This window comes from Trichechus manatus, unplaced genomic scaffold (genome assembly GCF_000243295.1).
Source record: "Trichechus manatus latirostris isolate Lorelei unplaced genomic scaffold, TriManLat1.0 scaffold00014, whole genome shotgun sequence".
Lineage (NCBI taxonomy): Eukaryota > Metazoa > Chordata > Mammalia > Sirenia > Trichechidae > Trichechus > Trichechus manatus.
In genome coordinates this window covers 19844196-19869031 of record NW_004443950.1, presented here as the reverse complement: position 1 = coordinate 19869031, position 24836 = coordinate 19844196, and the positions used below count along the sequence as shown (strand labels likewise).

General features: G+C 40.7%; 2 protein-coding genes across 2 annotated transcripts in view; one reads left to right on the top strand and one right to left on the bottom strand.

The window, feature by feature from the left end:
* The window catches only part of TDRD12 (tudor domain containing 12), a 96024-nt gene extending 81624 nt beyond the window's left edge, over positions 1–14400 (top strand). The window contains exons 23-31 of the mRNA XM_023726941.1: positions 543–753; positions 6381–6473; positions 8902–9062; positions 11564–11673; positions 13037–13100; positions 13186–13299; positions 13381–13534; positions 13617–13683; positions 14287–14400. Of these exons, the coding sequence (XP_023582709.1) occupies positions 543–753; positions 6381–6473; positions 8902–9062; positions 11564–11673; positions 13037–13100; positions 13186–13299; positions 13381–13534; positions 13617–13683; positions 14287–14390 (1078 nt within the window). The 3' untranslated portion in view covers positions 14391–14400. The remainder of the gene's footprint in view (positions 1–542; positions 754–6380; positions 6474–8901; positions 9063–11563; positions 11674–13036; positions 13101–13185; positions 13300–13380; positions 13535–13616; positions 13684–14286) is intronic.
* Positions 14401–17045: 2645 nt separating this feature from the next.
* Positions 17046–24836, bottom strand: part of SLC7A9 (solute carrier family 7 member 9) — a 31297-nt gene continuing 23506 nt past the window's right edge. Inside the window, exons 11-12 of the mRNA XM_004371615.1 lie at positions 19269–19443; positions 17046–17223 (exon numbers count right to left, since the gene is read on the bottom strand). Coding sequence (XP_004371672.1) covers positions 17159–17223; positions 19269–19443 — 240 coding nt within the window. The 3' untranslated portion in view covers positions 17046–17158. The remainder of the gene's footprint in view (positions 17224–19268; positions 19444–24836) is intronic.

The window sequence follows — 24836 nt, the reverse complement described above, 5'->3', positions numbered from 1 at the left end:
TTAACCAATGTCATAAAACAATATGTGTACTACTGTTTCATGAGAAACTATTTGTTCTGTAAGCCTTCACCTGAAGTACAATAAAAAAAAAAATTAATGGAAAAAGTGCCCAGGAAAAAAAAAAAAGTATTACACATTTTTCTACTGATACACACTTTATTTGAAGGAACCCTGGAGGCTCAGAGGTAGAAAGACCTGGCAGTCTGCTCCATTAAGATTACAGCCTGGAAAACTCTACGGGGCAGTTCTGCTCTGTCAGATGGGGTTGCTATGAGTTGGAATCTACTTGACGGCACCTAACAACAACACTTTAATTAAATAATCCGCTGCTAATGCTGTAGGGTCACTATGAGTCCCAGTTGACTTGACGGCAGTGGGTTTGTTAAGTGCTCTTGAAGCCTTGGTTATTTTATTTCCAGTCTAGAGTAAAACTGTGCAGTTGAGGAGTCTTTTTCTGTGTTTTGTATGTAACGGGTAAGTTGAGGCACAGATTATTTTCTTTCTGGAGTCTGTGTTAAACTGATAGCACTGTTGTTCTCCAGAGTTCAGGTGTTGGAGATGAGCCAAGAAGAAGACTCTTGGACCCTGGATAATGTCCTCGTGAAGTTCATAGATGAAGGCAGGACCGGACTTGTCACAAGAGACCAACTGCTTCACCTCCCAGAAGGTTTCCGCACTCTTCCGCCCCAGGCTGTGGAGTTTATTGTTTGCAGAGTGAGACCTGCTGACAATGAGGTTGAGTGGAATCCAAAGGTGAGTTCCTTTGCCTTTTTGTTTTGTTGATGTTTAGTATACACTGAACTCAGAATTGAGGCGTATTTGAATTTAGAGTATTGAGTCTGGGCATAGTGCTTGCCAATCAGTCATTGCTTCATGTTCGTGGGTATTTGAAGCTGCAGTCTGCTTTGATCCCTGCTAATGCGGGAATTCACTAGCCGCCTGCTGTTCACAGAAGCCATCCCTGAGGCTCAGAGAGGAATCGGGCACACTTGTTCACTGTTAGCTTCGTTTTTAGTGCTCACAGACTTAGAACTGGTATAAAATATGCCTCGTGATAAAACAAAAGTTGCTCTCAAGTGAAGGAGAAGAGACAGTGTAAGCACCTACAAAAATGGCTACTCCAATCAAAGGGGGAACAGAAGTGATGGAGAGGCCAGCTAATTCTGTTGGGGTCAGGAGGGTGAACAAGGAAGGTGAGATAGAGGCCAGAAAAGCTTCCAGAGGAAAGGACATTTCTTCTGGGCCCTGTGGGGTACTAGGAGGTCACCAAGCAGAGCAGAAGGCACTGAAGGCAGAGCAGACGGCACTGAAGGCAGAGCAGACAGCCTTTGCCAAGACATGGAGCACAGAAGAGCGGCCCTGTGTGGGCTCACGTGGCTGTCCATGGTGGGAGTGGAGAGGCCCAGCCCTCACCTGCCTGGTCGAGTCCAGAGAGTCCTGCTCTTCACTAGAGCAGTGAGTCGTGTCCATAATGATGCTCCTGATGCTTCAAGGGAAGGTTAAATTTTGTATAATTTGATTAATAGGCTATGAACTAAGCAATTTCAGTTGGCAGAGTAAAAACAGTGTGAGTTCTAAGCAAGGAATAAAACAGGTAAATGTTTCCACAGTATGGGATAGATAGCCTTACTGTTGTGAGGTTAGTAGAAATGGCTTTTATTAAAATGCGTTCTTTTTCCTTCATGCGAGCAATTTTCACTGAGTGTCCACGTGTGCCAGGTGCTGCACTGCTGGGTTCTGGGATGTAGCCATTAGCTAGATGGCCATGGTGCTTGTCCTCAGGAAGCAGTTGGTCTGTAATGGTGATCGACTACAGTGTTTCTTGAGGAACAGCCTTCTTTAGAAATGGGAGAAGTTCTCCTGCATGTGTTCTTCCAAGTTTATTTATGAAGTTCAAGGAGGATGGAAACAGTTTAATCATGATGGGCCAGCTCCCTCCTGTTCTGTTTCACTGGAGTGAAAACATGCACGATGGATTGCTCGGACAGGTCTCGTGTTGTGATCCTACTAGAGAGGAAGACGCCACGTGCTTAGGAAAGAGATCAGGGTACCTCAGTTCCAGCTTCTCTGGCTGCAAAGTGGCTCTGTCACCGTGACTTCCTCCCCTGGAGTAGCAGGAACAACTTTAGCTTCACTCACATTGAGCTTTCAAAGAAACGAACATCCATGTGTTAAAGACAGGTTGATACTTGACAGAGGAGGCAGGGTATACCTGTCCACGGTGGGAAACATGCAGAGCTAGGAATCCAAAGACACGACCATCCCCCTGTTCTGGAACTCACTAGTGTGAGACCTTGGGTAGGTTTGCATTCCGTTCTGCATCTCTCCATATTAAACTCTGCTGTTGCCATCATCCACAAAACAGGGATGACGACCTCCATAACCTATCTCGTATGGTTGTTGTCAGGCTCAAGCAGGGCCGGATGAAGGCATGTGAGCGCTCTAAACACTGATAATCTGTGGTGCCCCCTCCTCTGCTTACTCATGCATTCAAACAGGATATATGACATATATATATATATATACACACATAAATATGTGTGTGTGTGTCTTAACCTATCCGTGATGTAACTTCTGTTTAAACGTGACTGTAATAGTGACTGAACGCAGAAGTGGCATGTGCCATTTTAGTGGAATGAGATGGACTGGATTATGAAATTTTTGGTGGGTGCCGGGTACTAAGATTTTTGTTGTATACCACATTCTCTGCAAAAATAATAGTCCACATATTCCACAACAAAGAAAATGAGTCAGTGAATATAGTTGATTCAGCTGTCAATGTAAAATTCTCTTGGTCTCCCACAATGAAAAATTGACTTTCACTAATCTGCTTTAAATGACTCATACTTCAATTTTGATGCTTGTTTTGTAGTGAATGCTATAATTATAAATGAACAAATGAAAAAATGTCATAAAAGAAAATTCAGTGATTAGAATACGAATATTACAACAAGTTACTATATTTTATTTTTAGATCTTTCATCTTCAACATGTTATAATTAAAAACATTTCTATTCTTTGCTCTTACGAATTCTTCGATGATTTCATCACAATAAAGCTGCCAAACAATATCTGTTTCCATACATAAGGATAATGAATCGAATCTTTCTTGAATTGTTGTATGCTGAGGTTTTTTGAATCTCTTGTTCTTTTGTGCAGCTTATGGTCATTAAAGTTAGGAATATGCGTAGAGCAGTTTCAACAGTGGGAGATATGCATTGTATTTTATCTTCTGTTACGGAATCATACACGCCTACATGAGTGAAATTTGTGTTTCGTGAATCTGTAAACTTAGTTCTCATGTAAGAATGAAATTGTCAGTCTCCATAAAGGTTTGTATTTAAGTCATCTGGATAAGCCTGCACTAATTTCTTGGATGACTTCGTGCATTCTTGGCCAGGTGTATCCACAGTATTTGAAAAGGTAGATCTGTTTGAAAGAACTTCATACACGTTCGCCCTTCATTTCATGCAAGATTCAAGTGTATCGATGACAGTGTAGTAGATGGTTATGTGGAATTGATCTCTGGCACTCGATACTTCTGGAGTCCTTCCATCATTTACTTGTTTTTTTCTAATGCTTCTGCAGTGGTGAACTGCTTGATAATCAGTATTTGGCAGTATTTGTTTTGTTTTCAAATTTCTCAAAATCTTCTCTTAAAATACGTAAAGACCTTGTTAATGACTGGTAGAGATCTGTGCGCGTCTTTAAATTTATTTCCGAATCTTGGAGAGCTTGACTCATGTGATGAAACTGCTGCAGTATATTATTCCACAGAACCAATATAAATACATACTCTAGCTTTTGCGTTTTGTTGGTGATGTTTTCAGCTTCTCTTTGGGTATCTCCTTTTTATGTCTGGTCTTCAGCAATATTTTCTAAGACAGCTATAATCTGAGTGTACAATTCCAGGATTGCACTCATTGCTATAGCATGAGCTTCCCAACGTGTATTAGAAAGACATTGTAATACTTAATCATTGCCTAAATATGTTTTAAGAACTGCACATCAGTGAGTAGAGGCAGCAAAAAGTATAGAGCAACTGGATAGTAGGAAAAAAGCAACTGCTTCCGGACAACAGTCTACTGCGCTACATCCTACAAGATTAAGTGAATGTGCAGCACGTGGTATAGAAATGGCATGTTCATTATGTTGTAAAATTATCTGTTCCATGCTTTTATAACGCCCTGACATATTGGCAACATTGTCATAGGACTGGCCTGTGCACTTAGAAAAATCAGTGTTGCGAACTTCACATAAATAGTGAAGTACTTGATTTGCACTTTCTTCACCAGTGTGACTTTTTAAGCTAGGAAGTGTGATAAATCGCTTGACGGGTTTTCCATTTGTCGGAGATACATATCTTAAAATATTACTTAGCTGATCTGTATGGGAAATATCAGGAGTGGAATCTACAGACAAGCTGAAATATTGAACTATACTTATTTCAAATAGTTGATAGAACTTTATCGCTTATTAAGTTTATTCTTCAGACGTTGTTTTAGACGTATACGATGGGTTGCCCTTTTCCGTGTTACCGTATTTTGAGATGTGACCTGCTAAAAATGGATCAAACTGAGCAACAAGTTCAAGTAAACGCCCAAAACTTTCCATTTTGTGGGGACTCAAACACTTTATTCTTCCTCAAAAATATAGTCCACGTTCAGCGATAGTTACATTGATGGCAACAATGCGTTGCCAAATGGCTTTCTTATACTGGCATTCTTCGTTGATTTGTGTTTCCAGCTCATGAGTTAAGCCAAAACTATGTCTTTGGTTTAAATATGACAACATGTAATCTCTGTGAATTGAATTGTTTTCGTATGTATCAGTCACATTCAAGTTGCACAAGTTGCTAAATCCATCTGTAGCAAATCGAGAATTAAATGATTTAGGACTGAATAGTTTGCAAACAAAACAACATACAGAGCCAACTGATAGCGGATACAATAGCACTTGTCTTACAGTTTTCACCATGAGCTTGGCACCCTAGAAGGTATTCTGGCTACAGAACCTTGTTTGTTTACCATCCAGAAATTTTAGACAGATTTTCAAATGGTCCACTGTGATGTTGACGGTCAGTTAGCGCTCTTTCAATCCAGTAATTTACCTCATCAGAAGAAAAATGATTCCATAAAGTAGGATCTGTATTTCTGTTATTCATGGGGTCTATAGATATGACAGTTTCAGATTCTAAAATAGTTTCACTTTCTACACTAATATTAATTTTTTTTTTTTTTTTTTACTACAGCAAGGAATGGATGTAGAATTTGGAACATTATTTTTGTATTGCTATTAAAATTTCAGCAGTAGCAGTACTAGTACAATGATTTGCACCCATTAAACTCAAGCGTCCAATGGAAGAAGTCTCTTCTGATTCATTACGTTTTAAAAAGGAAGTGAATTTTACAAATGTCCTTAGGGATTCATAAATCCTTTTTTTTACTTTGCGATTTTGTTTTTGCGTTCCACTTAGTTGTTGCCATTTCATTTTACCTGGATATAGAATTATATCACCTATTGAATTTGGTTCTACCATAGCAAATACATTTGAATAATTGAAAATAAATAAAATCTGCATTCAAATTTGGATGTTAACACAAAAATTTATATTTGAAAACTAATAAGTTAAAAAAATAATTTGGAACACCTAATTTTGTTCTTCAGGTCTGAGATAGTCAGAAGAAAATAGTACTTACAAGCAGTAGGAAATAATTGCATTTGTTTGTTGTACGTTTGTTGTTTTTGGCGGGCCCTTTGCAGATCTCCACAAGTGTTTCTCGTCTTGAAATAATACTTAAAAACTTGTGCATTCATTTTCCGTCCTTTAATGCTGCGTCGTTACAGTTTGGTGGACTCCTGCCCATAGCTTACAGAGGCAAAAGTGGTTGAAAGAGCATGATAGAAATACAACGGTACATGCAGCCTGAAGACACGTTTGGGTTAGCTTTGCACAGGACCAGATATGTCATGAGTCACGTAATTATAGTGCTGTCGGTGCGTTCTTATATGGTCGACAAGAGAACTGAATGTGAGGTTATACCCAATCGGTCCGAAATGAAAAGGAAAATATAATTGTTACCACGTACAAAACTCAGGAAATGGTATCAGTTTCATTTAGGGCCCTGCCAGTTCCCTTCCATTACGGTGCTCGCTTTTCCTCGTGTGTCCTGTCTGCTTGGCATCTGTGGGTCTTTACTTTGAACAACTAGTGCCCCTATTTTGTTGATGCCCTAATAAGCATGTGCTTACCTTGCTTATTGGGTAATCTGCTCCTGGGCTCAAGTGAAATGCCTGGGGAACGTTTTTACAGAACTACATATGACGTATACAAAATGTTTTGTTAAAGCCTAAGATCCATAACTTTGTGGTTTTTTTAGGTTACTAGGTACGTTCATCATAAAATCATTGGAAAATTGCATGATGCAAAAGTGATGCTGGCTTTGGGAAATACTGTTTGGATTGATCCAATGGTAAGTATGCCATTTTCTTAAAAAGAAATGCGTATTTGAGTGGGCCTCTAAAATTATCCAAATTACTTTAAATACAGTAGAACCTATAGCTTGAATTACTGCTTGCCCACATGAAGGGAGGCTTATTTGGGGCTCTGCTTTTGGGTCATGAAGTTGGTTGTAGGTTTAGTTTTTGTTTTTTAAGGGAACATTTCACCTGGTAACCCCGAACACCATACACTCACACACGTACGGCCGAAACAAAAATTTCATGAAATTATACCTACTATACGTGACATTCTCTAATGTTTACTATTCTACTTTTTTAAGTGTTGATCACAAACCTTTAAGTAGACTTTACAGTCCATACTGTTTGAGAAACCCAGGGTCAGTGCCCCCCGTAACAGAACAATAGCCCCTGTCTTTTCTATTTTTTAAATGATGTTAAAGCCCTGGGACATGATCAGTAACGTCACGGATTCCAGTCCTTGAGCATTCAAAGATGGGTTTTATTACGTTGACAGTTTCTACTCTGTTTTATGCAGTAAAAATTTACTAAGCACCCACTATGTGCTAGGAGCCCTGGTGGTGCAGTGGTTAAAGCAATTGACTGCTAACCAGAAGGTCAGTGGTTCAAAACCCCCAGTGGCTCCTCAGGAGAAAGATGTGGCAGCCTGCTTCCGTAAACGTTTACAGCCTTGGAAACCCTATGGGGTCACTATGAGTTGGAATCGACTCAACGGCAGCGGGTTTAGTTTTTCAGTGCTGGGAAGAAGCCCTGGTGGTGCATTGTTAAACACTGGGCTGCTAACCAAAAGGTCCGTGGTTCTAACCGACCAGCTGCTCCAAGGGAGAAAGATGTGGCAGCCTGCTTCCTTAAAGATTACAGCCTTGGAAACCCTATGGGGCAGTTCTACTCTGCCCTGTAGGGGCACTATGAGTTGGAATTGAGTTGATGGCCATGGGTTACGTGCTAGGACCTGTACTGGGCACTTGGGTTCCATCAGTGAAGAAAACAGAGCAAGACTGCCTTGTGGAGCTGACTTAGGGGTAGGTGGCAGGGAGTGATGAGTGTGGTGAAGCAGTGGGACCTCAGCACTTGGGCCCTAGCACCTCATGTGCTAGCACCGTCACCATCTCCTCTCTGCTTTGTGCCCCGAGACTCTAATGTTCAGTTCGGAGTTTTGTTCTGTTAGACTTAAATCTTGAATACTATGATTATTTGTAAGATTTAAAGGGATTCAGTTCATAAAAAACTTTTACTGAAGGTTATTTTTATAATGTTAGAAAAGCTTTAACACTTAAAAAGGGGAGTTTGGTTATAAGATTTAAGAATAAGAGGAGAAAGTAGTTTCTGAAGGGAAAGTGTAGATTACCGATACAGGTGGAGATTTTATTGGGGGAAAACAAAGAAACTTCGTTCAGCTGGGGTTTTTTAAACTGTAGCTAAGAGAATGAAGCAGAAGAGGAAACCTACCTGGCAGATACTCTTCTGCTGCTCCAAAATGTGTCATGGTGTCCCACTGGCATGCTGCAGGCTGGGTAGACGTCCCCCACTCCTGCCTGCTTTTCCACCCAAAGCAGCTTGGCTCCTGCTTTGAGTGGAGAAGGCTCTTCTGTACATTCCCAGCTGGTGTTCACCTAGGAGGGTACGCAGCCAGTGCCAGCCCGTCCCTCACCCCTGACCTGGGCGAGGGATGCTCGGTCTTGGGTCCGCATCCTCCATCAACAGCAGCAGACTTGTGGATTTTCAGGTTTGACTTAATTGTGTATTAAATCGCACTAATGTAATTTCACATTAAAGCAGACTGTTACTTTACTTAATGCAGATTATTCCTGCTTTGGTTAGTTTTTTATAAACTGAAATGGCTAAGGATGTTGGTTGCAGAAAAGACAGTTTATGGAGGAAACCGCCCACCGCGCAGGACGTAGGGCCTTGGTGTCGGCCCCTTCTGGGCACCTGATAAGGCTGTCCTATCCCCTGCCTCCCCAGGGCTGCCTCCCCAGGTTCTGAGCTTTAGGATCCTCCTTGTTAAGGGAGGTCTGAGGGGCAGCATGCTGTACAGAACATAATCAGCACTTAATCGAGGCCTCTACCTGGTAAAATCGAACAAGTCGGGTCAAAGCAGTGAGCTTTTCTCAGAATCTTGTGTCTGGTTACAGCATTGCAGATTGGTCTTGTCTAGGGACTTTTTTCCAGGATTTGATCTTGGTCTCACCCCAGGCCTGATACATTTGTAGGGGATGGGGTGGGCTCTGGAAGATTCCGACGTGACCTTGGTTATAAAGTAGCGGGGAGCTGCCAGTAGGAAACCTTGCACACGTGGCACGGGCCAGACTGCATTCGGCATCCCAGGAGAGAGGCCTCGAGGCCATGTGAGAGTGTTCGTGATTTGTTCACAGTTCAAGTGTGATTCTTGAAAATGTTGTATTTTTTCTTTGATTCGAGGTGCACATTACAAAACTTTCAAATTTGAAAACTTCTGTTGTTGATTATAATGTTCGATCTGAGATTTTGTCCATGGGAATGGGCGTTGATAATTCGGAACATATAGAACAACTGAGAAAGTTATACAAAGGAGCTACAATGCCAGCTTTTGAAGAAACCCTGTAAGTGGATTTTTCTCTCCTTTTTGGAAGAGCTTCTGTGTGGAAATACAACTCACAAGTATTGTAGACTTTTTATTTTTTTTTTTAATGAAAGTGGAGAGAATAGTTGTAACGAGTCCTCATGCCCTCATCACCCAGCTTCAGTAATTATCAAGTGTTTCAGAATCTTATTTCATCTATACTGCAACCCACACATTTGTTTTTGGTGAAGTTTATAATGCAAGTACGTTATTTCACCTGTAGCTCGTACAGAAAAGGATTTTTATTGATGCTTTAGAGGTAGCACACGTACAGAAAAGTACACACAGAAGTTATCTGGTGTGAACACACCCATGTAGCCAGCCCCAGATTAAGAGTGCATGACCCAGAGGCCTCTTCACGCGCCCTTCCAGTTACTTCCCCTCCCCCAGGGGAGCCACTGTTCTGATGTGGAAAAGCACAAGACGGGTCTAGCCTGGTTTTATACTTCGTGTGACTAAAATCATAAATAATGTCTCTCTTGTGCCTGGCATCTTCAGCTCAGCGTTGCTTTTCTTCCTCCCTTGGCAGAATATTATATTTTGATTTGAAATGTTTGTGAATTTTTCCTGCATTTTTTTTTAACATTTTATCATTTTATTGTACTTTAGGTGAAAGTTTACAGAATATATTAGTTTCCCATTCAAAAATTTATGCACAGGTTGTTCCGTGACATTGGTTGCAGTCCCTGCAGTGTGCCAGCACTCTCCCCCTTTCCCCTCAGGTTCCCTGTTTCCATTTGTCTAGTTTTCCTGTCTGTCAGTGGCTTCCTTTGCCTTAGTGACGTTTTGCTGACTTCCCCTGTATTGTGTATTGCCTTTCCCTTCACCAGTTAACACATGACTGCTATCTAGTTAGTGGCTTCCCGTGCCCGCCCCTCCCCTCCCTGGTAATCATCACAGATTGTTTCTTTCTGAGTTTTTATAATAGTGGTCTCATGCAATATTTGTCCTTTTGTGATTGACTTGTTTCACTCGGCATAATGCCCTCTAGGTTCATCCATGTTGTGAGATGTTTCACGGATTCACCGTTGTTTTTTATTGTTGGTTGTATTCCGTTGTGTGTATGTACCATAATTTGTTTATCCATTTGTCTGTTGATGGCAAGGATACTGGACAAGAGGCCTGGGGTGGTGAGTGTAAAGGTCCAGGGACTGAACCCTGGAGCCCCCAGCACATAGAGGTAGTGGCACTGAGGGGATATCAGCAGAGGAGAAGGAAGACAGAGTGTGCTGTACTGGAGGGCGAGTGAGCAGAGTGTTTCACGGAGCAGGGAGTGATGAGCTGTGCCAAAGGCTGCCGAGAGGCTAAGGCAGATGAGGCCTGAGACTGACCACGAGATTTAGTGACATGGTCACTGGTGACCTTGAAAGGTTCCTAAACTGCAGCTGAAACAGTGGAATTTAAAAGACCTTGGCTAAGATTAAAACAGTTTATATTCCTAAATTTTTCAGAGTTTTCTATCATAGTAAAATTGGGACCTATTCCGAAATTCATATGGGATATCAAGGGACTGAGAATAGCCAAAACAGTATTGAAAAAGAAGAGCAAAGCTGGAGGGCTAACTTACCGATTTCAGAATTTACCACAAACGTGTAGTAATCAAAACAGTGTGGTACTGGCATAAGGAAAGACATGTAGACCATGGAATAGAATTGAGAGTCCAGAAGTAAACCCCAACATCTGTGGTCAATTGATTTTTGACAAGGGTGCTGTTCAGTGGAGAGAGGACAGTCTTCTCAACAGAGGGTGCTGGAAGAACTGGATATCCATATGCAAAAGAATGAAGTGGGATCCTTACCTTACACCATATTAAAAAATTAACCCCAAATGGATCAAAGACTGCAGTTTGTGGTGCTTGTGGGATTAGGATATATGTTCTTGGGTTTCTACACATTTTCAGGAAACAAAGATTGTCGTACTTACATCCTTTTACCAGAATAACTAGATGGTGCCCACCTACCATTATTGAACGTTTTGATCAAGGATGGATGCTGATCAAAAGGAGGGAAAATGTGAACCCGAGTTTAAAATTCATATGAAAACCAAACTTACTGGACCCACTGAGACTGGGGGAACCCCCACATCTATTGCCCTGAGATAATCATTAAATCTTGAACTGAAACTGTCCACTGAAGTCATCTTTAAGCTAAAAATTAGTAAAATATGTTTGCCTTGAACATTGAGCCCTTTTAAAGAATTGTCTATATGAGCTCAAATTTACAACAGTTAATTCTAAAGCCTGGATGAAAAGTTCAGGGGGCAGTTAAGTCTAAGCTAAAAGAAAACAGCCAGAGATGGAGAGAATGGCCGTCTATAAATGAGTCCGACACTACTCGAGTCTGACTCCAGGTAAGAAGCACTTCACAGTCATTGATTGCCTGCCTTTCACTTCTTGCTGGGGAGTTCCTGTAGAGAGCCACACTTTGTGAGCGTCCCCTCAAATCCGAGAGGTTGTGATTCACCTCTGTGTCTTCTCCCCAGGACACCTCCTAGAGCAGAAGATGCTGCTGCTCTGAAGAACACAGGGAAAGAGGACGGGGGTTCTGAGAGAGGCGCTCATTCTGGGACGAACTCGGAAAACCCAGAGCACGGTCAGTGCTGTCATTTAAAAGATGGCTAACTTAAATCATTCATACTTTGAAAATCTTCTAATGTGGACTTTCCACTTTCAGATGCATTACAGAGAAAGTGACAGAACTGATACTTGCCCAGCTGTTCCTGTTTGTGACAATTCTGCTTCCAGTGTTTTATTTATTTTTATTTTGTAACGTTTTCCCTTTTTGTTGTTTGAGGTATAACACGTAGCCAGTATAGCGCACAGATCTTAAGTGTACAGCTCAGAGATTTGTTAACATATTTCCACATCCATTAACCATACCCAGATCAAACTACTGATCATCTCTAGAATCCCAGAAGCCATGAACCTTCCCCATCTCTGTGCCTCCCTACTAGTAATCACTGTTCTGACTTCCATCTCTGGTTAGTTTTGCCAAACTGGAAACAAAGTATACACTCTGGTATCTGACTTGTCTCACTCAGCAGTATGTCTGTAAAATTCATCTATGTTATTCCTAATAGCAGTAGTTCTTTTTGATTGCTGAGTTGTATTCGATAGTATGAATACGCCATAATTTATTTATCTGTTCTCTTACTAGTAGACATTTGGGTTGTTTTCAGTTTTGGGTGATTAAAGCTGTCATGAACACAAATGCAATGCAAAATAAACTGATCAGGGATAAATCAGATCGTAGACCATCTAAAAAGGCCAAAAAGATACATAAAATAAAGCGAATATTAAAGCTGGAAGAAAACCACCCATGGACATTCTCATTCAAGTCTTTGAATGGAAGCTGAAAATGTTTTAGAATGAGAAGTTTAAACTTGCATTGTTGTAGAGAATGTTAATTTGTGTTCTGCATTGGTTCATGTGCATAGTGGGTTGCTGTTCTAGAAGCCATCTTTAATGGGATCCTGGTGGTGCTAACCAAAAGGTTGGCAGTTGAATTCCACAAGATGCTCCTTGGAAACCCTATGGGGCAGTTCTACTCTGTCCTGTAGGGTTGCTATGAGTTAGAATCGACTTGATGGCAGTGAGTTTGGGTTTTTTTGGTGGGTTAAGATGGACCCAAAGCAGCCTGAATATTTGTAAGCTGTGGGCGCCGATTGCAGCGGGCTTCCTTCTCAAAGGCCTAACTTTACTTTCCTGACTGTTTAATGTTTGTCAAAGCCTGTTTTTATTTTAAAATGTTATGTTAGTTTTGCTAAGTGATGTACATTGTAATTTTTTCTAATTGTTCTTTGCAACTGGATACTGGGTTACTATAAAATTTACTCTTAACCTGAGTAATTTCTTAGCTAAAAGTTTGCATAAAGTGCAAAAAATAATACGTTCATATGTGGTAGAGTTACATATAAATAATAATCTGTGAAAAACTTGACTTTGATTTTGTACAGAGGCTTTATCTGAAAACACTGAAGACACTTCCATTAACAAAAGTGCACAGCCAGATCTGAAAAGGTATGCCCATCCATTGTTTGAGTCCACTGTCCTTAACTAGCGAATAAATACTGACGAAGATGTAAGCCATTTTCTTTTCTTCTAGTTTCCACCCACAGATAAAATGGTTTCAAAAAGACGATGTGATCATCTTAAAGATAAAAATAAGGAATGTGAAAGATTACAGATGTAAATATTTCAGAGATAGAGTGGTTTTCAGGTAGGTTTATGTATATTTTATAAATTAGAAATAATTCCTCACATTTTAAAAGACTGACTTCATTTCTTTTTCTAAACCTAGTGCCTGGGTGGGAGACAGATTTTACTTGGCTGATATGGAGCTTCAGGCCAACATAATAAAAGACGACTGCAGATGCATCATTAACAATGAGGAGCCCGTCATCACTCTCGCAAAAGAGAGAAGGGAATCTTGGTGTAGCTTACTCAAACGGAAGGTGAGTGAAATGAACCTTGGCTGGTCTTAACACCATTGGTGTGTTTATTCTCTCACGTAATGTAAAATGTTATATTGAACAGAATCCGAACGTGGCTTTTGATTTTGATCACTGGGAGGAATGTGAAGAGGACAGCCACTTCTCCAAGGGTAAGGTGCCACACACCCACTCGCTGAGAGGCCTTTAGGTCCTGAGTGCCAGGGGGGCAGACAGATCACTCACTTGGGCTTGTGGCCTTGGTGGAAATGGGTCATTAATGTAAAACCAGTTGCCGTGGAGTCAATTCTCGACCCTACAGGACAGAGTAGAACTGCCCGATAGGGTTTCTAAGGAGCGGCAGCGGCTGGTGGATTTGAACTGCTGACCTTTTGGTTAGCAGACCAGTGCGCCACCAGGGCTCCTGTTAATGTAAACCCCTTAGGAATTGGTTTTCTTCTTGTGGTTAATCTTGGTGTTTAATGTCCTGATTTGAGTATGCATCAACCCTTGTTTATAAATATACCTTCTTAAGGTTAAAAAAAAAAAAAAAAAAAGTGTAAAATAACACTTTTATAGTTTTTCCAGGAGAGTGTTTATAGGCAGACCAATTTTATCTGCTCATTTCTCACCTACAATAATAGGAGAAATAATAAGGTATAAACAAGTGGCAGAATAAAGCTAGAAACCCAGGGACTTTCTCTGCGTTTATGAAAATACTAGGGAAACTCTTCAGTCCGTACTTAACATGTCTTATACTGTCTAACTTCTCTTAGTTGTGAATTCTAAAAGCCCACCCAGCAAAGTGGCAGAAGTGGTTGAAAACAGTGACAAGTCTTCAGAGGATGGCAAAGTGAGAGTGAGTGAGACTGTGAATTAAACCCCGAAGCCTGGCCAGATGACCTGGAACAAAAATGGACATTGCTGTGTGACGGAAAGTTAAGAAAACAAGCAGTCACGTCAAAACCTGTTTTCACCTGAAGGATAAATGATGACTGTCACCCTGCAGCGCTGGGGTTGGTAAGGGTGAAAAATTTAAAGCTGGGCTGATGATAAGCAGGGTTTTTGGGGAGGGTCCGAGCGGCGCTGCCCACAGTGCTGGTCACACGCCCAACTCATACGTCTGCTCTCCTCGTTGCCTCTGACAGGAAGCTAGCTCATCCTGACACGTTCAAGTTTGAGTGATAAAGAGAAAACCATGACATTTGGATAATGAAATGGAGTTGGTTCATTGTTCTTGTTTTTTTTCACGTAGACCTATGTTTAGCACATTTCTTAAAAACCTGGTCTTGCACATATAAATTGAGGTTTCCATCTTACAGATTCATACTCAGCTCGAGTAACAGACCCCTTAACCACGAGTTAGTTGGGATTAGATGTGACTGCCTCCGTGTACTAAGTCTCAGTATTCCTGAGACAGCGATAGCTCCTATGTGTCAGTTTACTTCTGATGAAGAGAGGGTCCAAGGCTAAAAACAGGTTTGTCTCAGCAATACCTGCAAGACAAAGGACCTTCTGGAGGTGAATCTACTGCTTCTAGGTAAACCTCTGGGCCTGCAGAGCACTGGGCAAACAGGACGAGGATTTCTCCTTAGTGGAAACTTAAGGAGGACCTGTTGGGTGCCTGGAGGAAGCGCTCAGAACACCTGGAAGTGATACCCCAAAAACATGCACAGCCCCATCCGAGGGGGAAGGCGTGGTGAAATTATCTGTGAGGAGAGTGTATAGTTGTTCCCGTTTCAATATCACAACACCCAGAGGCTGACTTTTCCTGTTTCTTTGTTAACTGTAAAAGTTACAAAGGTGACCTATTGGGAAATGTGGAATCCTATTTACAGAACATGTCCTTTGAGTGACTGTCCCGAGGTCTTTATTCTTGAAGTTTACATCAGAAAGCACAGATGCCTGAGTTTACGTATGTCCCAGGTATAACCTACCACTTGAAGTAGAGGTAAACTCTGTCATGGAGCTGTTCTGTCAGCAGGCCTCGATCCCCCCCTAGGTCTCAGTTTCCTCATCTGTAAAATAAGGCATCCAGCTTGGGGCCTCGCCTTGCCTCGCCTCAGGGAGTGCCCGCAGCGTGCTGCTGGCCGGCTCGTTTTTTTCTGCGCAGTGGCCCTGTGCTGGGTGGTCACAGCAGTGCCCTCTGGTGGGAGGACGTGGTGTCCTGCTGCCAGGAGCGTGTCCCTGCTGCCGCTGTGACTTTCAGAGGTTGGCTGGCAGGTTTTAAACTGGCCCACGAAGTAAGTTGGTGATTTTCTTTTTTTTTTTGGCCAGATTGGCCTGGCTCTTCAGGAGGCAGAGGGTTCTGGTGTCTTTGCTGGTAAAGGTTTTCCCTCTGTGGACTCTTCTGATGTTCTATAGACAGAGTCTTCTTCCTGTCGGTGGAGATGGCTGGGTAGTGATGGGGCCTCACTAGGCGTGAGCTTGTCTCTGAGCTGTCGCCGCCTCCCGTGGAGGCTCCGTGTGTTTGTCTCTTGTAAAACGGAGCGAATAATAAGAGCAAGGAGGAGAGCTGCACCAGGGTTTGTACCCCACGTACAAATGGGGAGCGGTCCTAATTGCAAAGTAGTTGATGATAATTCTCTCACGTAGTTAACAAAGAGCTAACTGAAAATGTTGCAGGAGGGCCGTTATGTTTAACTCTGTTGCTATTTTCAGACATTTCAAATTTACTAATATATGAAGTTCTGACTAACATTTTGTAGGACATAAGATGCTGACTTGTGAAGGGTAACCACTTAGAAATTGGTTTTCTGTTCTGCTGTCAGTATGTACTGATTTCGTGTTTGGGGTAAATTTCTGAAATGCAAGGGAAAATACTTCTGGCTCTGTGCTTCTCTGATCGCTTACATACTTAGTCAATTGTAATTGTAATGTGAATGTCCTTTGGGGTACATCATCAATAAAATGTCAGTGTTTTCACAGAAGTGCTTGCTTTGACATTTTTTAAAACATCATTTTCCCTGAGTGCCGAACATAAAACAGAATTTTATTCACCACACTTTCTGTTTTGGCCACAGTGGCAGTGAGGGTTGTTGGGGTGTCTGTGACGCGGACACCATCCATGGCAATGCTCATGGGCACCCAGGCTCCAGTGGTTCTGGACAGTCGGCTTTGCAGTAGATCCCGTCCGTTGAGCCCGGGATAGACCTGCCACCTGTGTCACTAGGGAACGTACAGGGATTGCAGTACTTTTTTGTGTGGGGTGAGGGGATTGGTAGCAAAATATTTCTACTTCAGTATTTTAAAAATGTATTTCAGTCAAAGCAAAAACATCACCATTTTTATATATAACATATATAAAAATATACCGTATTTACCACAGATGTAAGGCGCACCCTTTATTTAAGGAGGTGTGGTTTCCCCTTGTTAGATGGTTGCCACCACAGTGGTGTGGTAGGTTTTTCTCTCAGCCCCTCCCTGGCCATCAGCATTCTCTCAGGTTGCATCTTCCGCTGCTAGCCTCAGCAAACACCTGTCATCTCTCCTTTCTAGACCCCCCTACTCGGAGAACTAAGGATATCTAACAGCATAAACAGCTGAATCCATTTTTTCCTGAAGAACATCAGGAAGAAATAACCACAAATGTTGCTTACAAAAATAGACTGATCACAGTTTTGACTTGGCTGCAAGCGACTCAGCTTGTTACTTCGGCTCTTCCTCTGGTGGAACAACTTCCATCAGCATCTGAAGGTACATGGTAATCGGTTCTGAAATAAGTAATACGGTTAGAAAAAAAAGTAAAAGTCTCCACTTCAGTTACCGCTGTCAGTGAACCAATCCCAGAAAAACCAAACCCATTGCTATCGAGTCAGTTCTGACTTATAGCAAGCCTAAAGGACAGAGCCGAACTGCCCCATAAGATTTCTAAGGAGTGCATGGTGGATTTGAACTTGCCAGCCTTTTGCTTAGCAGCCGTAGGTCTTAACCACTATGCCACCAGGGTTTCCTGTCAGTGAACAGAAGTATTTTATTATTCTTTCTTTGTAGATGCTGATGGATGGATGGGATGGGTGACATGTGGCCTCTGCTAGCCCCTGCCCTCAGGGCACAGTGATGCTTACTTAGCATTAGGACATTCTGGGAGCTGCATTGGTTCTCTGGAGATAAATTCCCATTGAAGCATTAGGGGCCTGCTGAGTATTCTATTGCCACCAAACCATTTACTCTTTAGGAAAAAATATGAATGCGTCAACTACATGTCACCACCACTGGCCAAGAGTCCGAATTACTAAGACAGCATTTTGCTAAAATGCAGATTGTTCATTTTTTTTTCATCTCCTTAATCTCAACTTCTTATCAGTTTTTTGAGAGAGGAGCTTGGCTAAATTTTCTATGACAGAAAAGTGAGACATTTTGTACCATTAAGTTTTAGGACATTCTGGTGAGGTTCTCCGTCAGTGTGATCAAATCCAGATTCATTTTCAGAGGCATGGGAATACATGCTTTTTTCTTGTACTGATATCTTTCCTTTCTATAGAAGTGGGCCTGCAATTTCTCTCTTTCTCGGCTCAGTGTTGAGATCAGAGTAAAAGGGGGAAGGGGGAGATGTTTCAAGAAAGGGAAAAAAATCCTTGGCAGAAATAATACAGCCTTGTTTATTTCACTTTGTTAGTCAAAATGAAACGTATTCTCTCTCTTGGTTATAACACCACTGTGAGGTAAGTGTTGATATCTAATTTCACAGACAAGGAAACGGAAAGGCATTCTCTGGCCCACCTGGCTCCATCTAAAGTCGTAGGTCAACTTCATTGCCTTCCAGTGGGGTTGAGTTTCTTTCTTTCATACTTTATTCTCCCTAAATTGTATGTATGTAGATGAAAACCTCACGGGAGTGCCCGAAAGGATGCCTGTACTCCCCTGTTCAGACAAGCTGAAGGAGAAAGGAAGGGGCAGGGTTTCAATCACATTTAGTCAGTAAATATTAACTGGCTGGTATACACCAGATACTGTGCTTGGTCCAGGATTGAATCATCACAACCCCAGTCCCTGCCTCCAAGGAGCTCACAGTGTCTGGAGAGAGAGGCCGGGACAGTGCAGCATGGTGAGGGTGCTCAGGATTTCCTGCAAGTCAATCTGCCGTATAAGGTAAAGCATTGTGAATATAATATAATTAGGTGTAATTTAGAAACTCTTTTGATGTACGTTGGTATTAGAAGAAAGGCCTGGTGATCTACTTCCAGAAAATTAGCTATTGAAAACCCCTTGGAGCACGTTCTACTCGGACGCACGTGGGTTCACCGTGAGGCACCACCGACTCGATGGCAACCCGTGGTGGTGGGGGCGGTGGCCCAGTGATTTCTTTTTAGATGTGAAAATGTCTGATGTAGTTAAATGTTTAAACATTAATTGTCCTAAAGTAGATAAGGAGCCAGGGTTGCCGAGTGGAAAGCCAGACCTTCAGCCTGGGAACTGGACAGCTCAGGCCCTTGTCCCAACTCCCTGGTCCCAACTCTGGCACTTCTTGGATGTCTTTGGGATGCTGCTGGGCCTCTTAGGTGATGTCTGCATATGTGTCAAATGAAAATGGTGCTTTCCTATCCTGCTTAATTGATGGGAACAAAGGAGGCCACAGGCGGGCCGCAGGGTGTCATGCTGTGAGATGTGGGTCCCGCCTCCTAAAGAGCTGGAACGTGCTGGCTGCATGAGGGACTGTGGTAGCACAGCCTGGGGGGAACCAGGACTGGGGAGGTGTGGGACGCTCTGCATGTCTGGGCATCACTATGGGCAGGACCGCCGCTCGGTTGATACTCACTCGAGATTCTCTGAGCCCATCCAAACTTGTGATAGACAAAGAGGAAGTAAAATACAAGGCCGCTTAGTATGAATAACACACAGTAGAGATACTCCCATGTGGGCTCACTGATGATCGGGGCCAACACCAAAAACACCGAGATCAAAGTCATCAGGATGGGAATGACGATGGGCACCTGTGAGCAAAATAAAGCATCAAGGTTTGAGTGCATTCATTGTCTTTCTGAAAATGTTCATAATAAAAAGCAGGAAAAAAAAATACAGCAATAGAGAAGAGTATAATGAACTCCAGGTACCCCTCAATCTCAATTTTTAATCTGTTTTCACTACAATACATTTTTAATGTAGTGTTTTCAGTAAATCTTCACGGTGGGTTCTCTCTGTGGTCAGAAAGAACTGCCAAAAGACCACCTCAAACGGCACGCCCTGGAGGCTGCACCACTTTATTTTCCCACCAGCAGTGCTCGAGGGTTCCGGTCTCACCATCCTCCCCAGCACAGGTTTTCTGTTTTCCTGATCATAGGCGTCCTAGTGGGTGTGAAGTGGTATCTTATACTGTGATTGCATTTCCCTAAAGACTAGTGATGGTCGAGCATCTTTTCGTGTGCTTATTGGCCATTTGTGTATCATCTTGGGAGAAATGTCTATTCAAATTTTGCCCCCTTTTTTAATGCAGTTGTCTTCGTGTTGTTCAGTTGTGTTGTGATTAGGTGCCACATAGTTGACGTTTGATGCACAGCAACCCCATGTAACAAAGTAAAACTGCCCCACAGAATTTTCTAGGCTGTAATCTTTATGGGAGCAGATTGCTAGTCTTTGTCCCACCAAGCCGCCGGCTGGGTTAGAACTGTAGCCCAACACTTACCCACTGTGTCAGCGGGGCGCCTGTGTTCAGTCGCTGTTGTGCTTTATGATATTCTGGATGTTAAACCCTATCAGATGTATGGTTCCCAGATATTTTCTTTCATTCTATAGGTTGTCTCTTCGCTTGGTTGATAAAATCTTTGGATGTACAGTTGTCGTTTTTCATTTTAGTGAAGTCTGATTTATCTGTTTTGTTCTTTTGTTGCCGTAACTAAGAATCATTGTCAGTAACAAGGTCTTAAAGTTTCAACCTTGTGTTTTCTCCTAAGAGTTTGGGTTCTTATATTTAGGCAGTTTGAGTTAATTTTCATATACGGTGTGAGGTATGGGTCCCGCTTCATTCTTTTGCATGTGGCAATCACATTGTTCTAGCAATTGGGTGAAGAGACTGTTCTTTTCCCACTGAATGGATTTGGCATCCTTGTAGAAAATCAGTTGGTCGTAGATGTCTGGATTTATTTCTGGGCTCTCAATTCTTTTCCATTGGACTAGTCACTATGAGTTGGAATTGACTGAGTGGCAGCTGGTTTTTGCTTTGTATACCAGTACCATGCTATTTTAATTACTGGAAAATAGTGCATTTTAATATCAGTTCTAGTAATTATTTTCTTCGTGTGGTTATACTACTTACTTGTCACAGAGTCAGGCTCACTTATTTCTGTTTATTTTCAGTGTTTAGGGATTAGTTTTTTCCTTTTTATATTTGTTTTTTAATATCTTAATTTTTAACCTTTTTCTTTACTTGCTTCATTCTTCCATTACTTTTTTGGAGAACACACACACACACACAGATACATATATGTGTTCATCTTCCACTACCTTTACAGAAAAAAATAGCAGATTATACAAAAGACAGTTTTGTGCCTTGCTTTTTTCCTTTAATATATTCTAGAAATAAGGTCATCATAATACGAAGTTGATGCTTATTTCTTGTTTGCTGCTGATACTACTCTACTTTGTGGCTGTACCACAGTTTTTTCAACCAGTTTGCTATTAATTGACATCTGGGTTGTGTTGAACCTTCTCTTGTATATATTTCATATTTTTGCCAGTTTCTTTTTGGGATAGATAACCTCAGAAAGAGATGGCTGGGTGAAAGGGTGAACGCATTCTTCTCTCCACAGGGGTTGTCCCATTTGCATTCTGCCTACAACCTCACCAATGGAGGATGGGCTCAAACTTTTGGATTTCTGCCCATCTGATAAGAAATGGCACCTCATTATAATTTTGGTATGTATTCTCTTGTTAGAGTGAAATTGAGCTTGCTAATTTTTTTTCATGTTTAAGTGTCATTAACACTTCTTTGAACCATCTTTTTATATCTTTTGTCTGTTTTTCTTTCAGGTACTGGTATTTCCCATCTCAATTTTTAGGAATTCTTTATAAAGGACATAATTTTGTGTGGTATTACTTGAAAATATTTTTCCCAGTATGCTGTACATATATGTTTTTAACTTTTTTTTCTTTTTTCAGTGCATAAATTTTTATTTTGTTGTGATTAAGCTTATCAGTTATTTTCATTTCATTTCTGGATTTTAAGTCGCAGTTTGGGAAGCTGTTCTCATTCTTGGGTTACAAAAAATGATGTTTTCTTCGTGCGTCAGCACCACAATATTTAACTTTTCAAATCTTTATGTTTGAATATTGATCTTCTTTCAGTTTTTTCCTATTCTTATTTGTCTATTCTTCCATATGAACTTTATAATCAACTTGTCTGACTCCAGAAAAGATAAAAATTACCATTTTTATTGGGATTGCATTCAGTTTCTAAATTAACTTCAGTATCTTTATGATACCGAGTTATCCTGTCCAAAAACATACATGGATTTCCATTTGTTCAGATCTTTCAGGAGTATTTTATAGTTTCCGACTAGAGGTCTAACTTCTTGTTAAGTTTATGGCTAGGTATTTTTATTTTTTGCTTTCGGGAGTGCAGTCTTCCATTATCATTTAATTAGATATCATTTGTATGGAGCTCTGGTGGCGCAGTGGTTAAGAGCTCGGTAGCTAACCAAAAGGTCGGCAGTTTGATCCACCAGGTGCACCTTGGTAGCCTATGGGGCAGTTCGGCTCTGTCCTGTAGGGCTGCTGTGAGTCAGAATTGACTTGACAGCAGTGGGTTTGGTTTGGTTGTCATTTATATAAATGAAGGCTATTTTGATGTATTAGTTTTATATCTTGTTACTTCACTATTTTTTTCTAGTAGTTTTTCCTTTGATTCTTTTGGGTTTTCCAGATATATAATTATATTATCTTTAAAAGGAGAGTTTTATGTCTTCTAACTCTCATGTTTCAAATTGCTTTCTCTTGTCTGATTAACCTTGCTAATATCTTCAAAACAATGTCACATGATAATAGAAATAGAAAGCATTCTTGTTCCTGCCTTTAGCAGAGATCTGTTACCTTATCATTAAAATCAGTCTTTGCCCAAGGGTGTATGTGGGGTGGGGGGCAGAGGGGGAGAGAGCTCATGTTAGGAAATAGCTATAAACTCCTATTTCTGTTTTTACCATTAGTGTATGTTAAATTTTGTATGATGACTTTTGGCATCTGTGGGGATGATCATGGGATTTTCCTCCATACATACATTAATACATTAATTTTAGTAATGGATTTTCTAATCCTCAGCCACCCTTGCATAGACTTAGTCATTACGTATTACCTTTTTAATGTAACTGGATTCTGTTAATATTTTTCTAAATGTTTATATCAATATTCATAAGTGAAATTGGTTTGTAAGTTCCCTTTTGTGCTGTTTTTCTAAGATGTGTATTGATTTTATATCCCATAAAAATAATTTGAAAACCAGTAAAATAAACCCATAGCTAACGTTTAAAAAGGAGAAAAAGCACAAACACAAATAAGAAATGAAAATGGGGAGCTAAACTCCAAAACATAGAAAGTTTTCTAAAAATTATAAGACTGTCTGCACAGCACTATGCAGATAAATGTGAACACCTCAATGAAATGGATAATTGTCTAGGAAAACAAAACTTACCAAAACTGACCCCAATAGAAGTCATATTCATAGAGAAATTCTAAAAATTTCTTTATAATTAGTAGTATTTACTAATGTTTTAGCATTAATTTATTTCAGAGCATTGAAAAAAGGAAAACTTTTTAAAAGGCAGTTTGATTGCTTATTAGTTATTTATTGATTCATTAGTTCTGATTTTTTTTCTAACACCTTAATTTCTTGCTTTTATATTAATTCCTTCTTTTAGTTTTATTCTTGTTTTTTGAGTTGCCTGTTAAATATTTTCACTTTTAAAAATGTTTGATATAAGCACTGTATTTAATGCAGTGAATTTCCTCAAAGCACTGTTTAAGCTGCGTCTATAGATTACATATCTTGTTTTCCTTATTGTTATTTTTAGGAATTTAGGTCATTTCATTTCCTATTTCCCCATGGGCAGAAAAGTTTAATGTTCTTTTATTAACTTCCTGTTCCATTGCATTGTAGACAGAGAACGCTGTTTGTGCTATTTCTAAGTTTTGGAATATCAGGCCAGCGTTAAAGACGGTCAGTTTTCAGACGTGTTTCGTGCGCTTGAAAAGGTGTGTTCTTTATTGTCTAGGTTCAGTGTTTGATATAAATCTCTAAGATCTGCCTTGTTATGCTTTTTATAGCTTTATCACTTTTTATGTCTTTATCACTGTGTTTCATTGGATTCGCCTTGGACTGAAGGGAGAGGTATTAAAATCTTCCATTTTTAGTGTTTGTCTGTTTCTCCTTGTGTATCCTGTACTTTCTGCTTTGTAAAGCTGGTGGATAGATTTCCATAACTATTATCTCTTCATGGTGAATTTTAGCCTTCAACATTTCTAAAGGGCCTGTCCTCCTTTGTCTGGTGAGAGCTTGTCTGATAAGATCACAAGTCCAGTTTTCTGTATATTTTCATTTGCCTAGTATTTCTTTGCCTTTTATCTTTTAATTTTTCGCAGCTTTATAAGCTTGCCTTAGAAATCTTTTCCTTTGGATGGCTGATTTAAGTGTATTTAAGCTGAATAAACCAGCTTATTCATACAACCAGTAAGTCTGGTCTCTGTTCTCTCATGTTTCACATTGTATGTCTAGATCTGAGCATCTTGTGCTTACGGTCAGTTTTCTGCTCTGAAGAGTGACATTCTGTGGGAAAACACTCACTAGGGACCTATTTCCCTCATTTTAAATGGGAAAAATTGTTGTGTGTTATACGAAACCATGAACTCCCAACTGATGTCCCCAAATATAACTTGTTATTAGTTGCGATTGAGTCTAACACAGTAAAATGCCTATGTGTAAACAATACATTGTTACCCAACACATGTTAATTAGAAAGTAAAACTGCTTTAAAAATTATTTCCTGGCGACAAAACAATATGGTTATTAACCAGTAAGCAAACCTGTTGCCACCGAGTCAATTCCAACTCATAGCGACACTATAGGACACAGTAGGACTGCCCCATAGGGTTTCCAAGGAGTGGCTGGTGGATTTGAACTGCCATCCTTTTGGTTAGCAGCCTGAGCTCTTAACCACTGTGCCACCAGGGCTCCTACTAATAAATAGTTACCTTAAATGTGATGGCATTATCTCCCAACATCTGAGACACACATACCTTACGCTTTCAATATGCCTACACAGGATTCTGACTTTCTACCGATTGGATTTGGAATATATCTTAACACTTTTCTCACACATCTCACATATGTTGAATTAAAAAT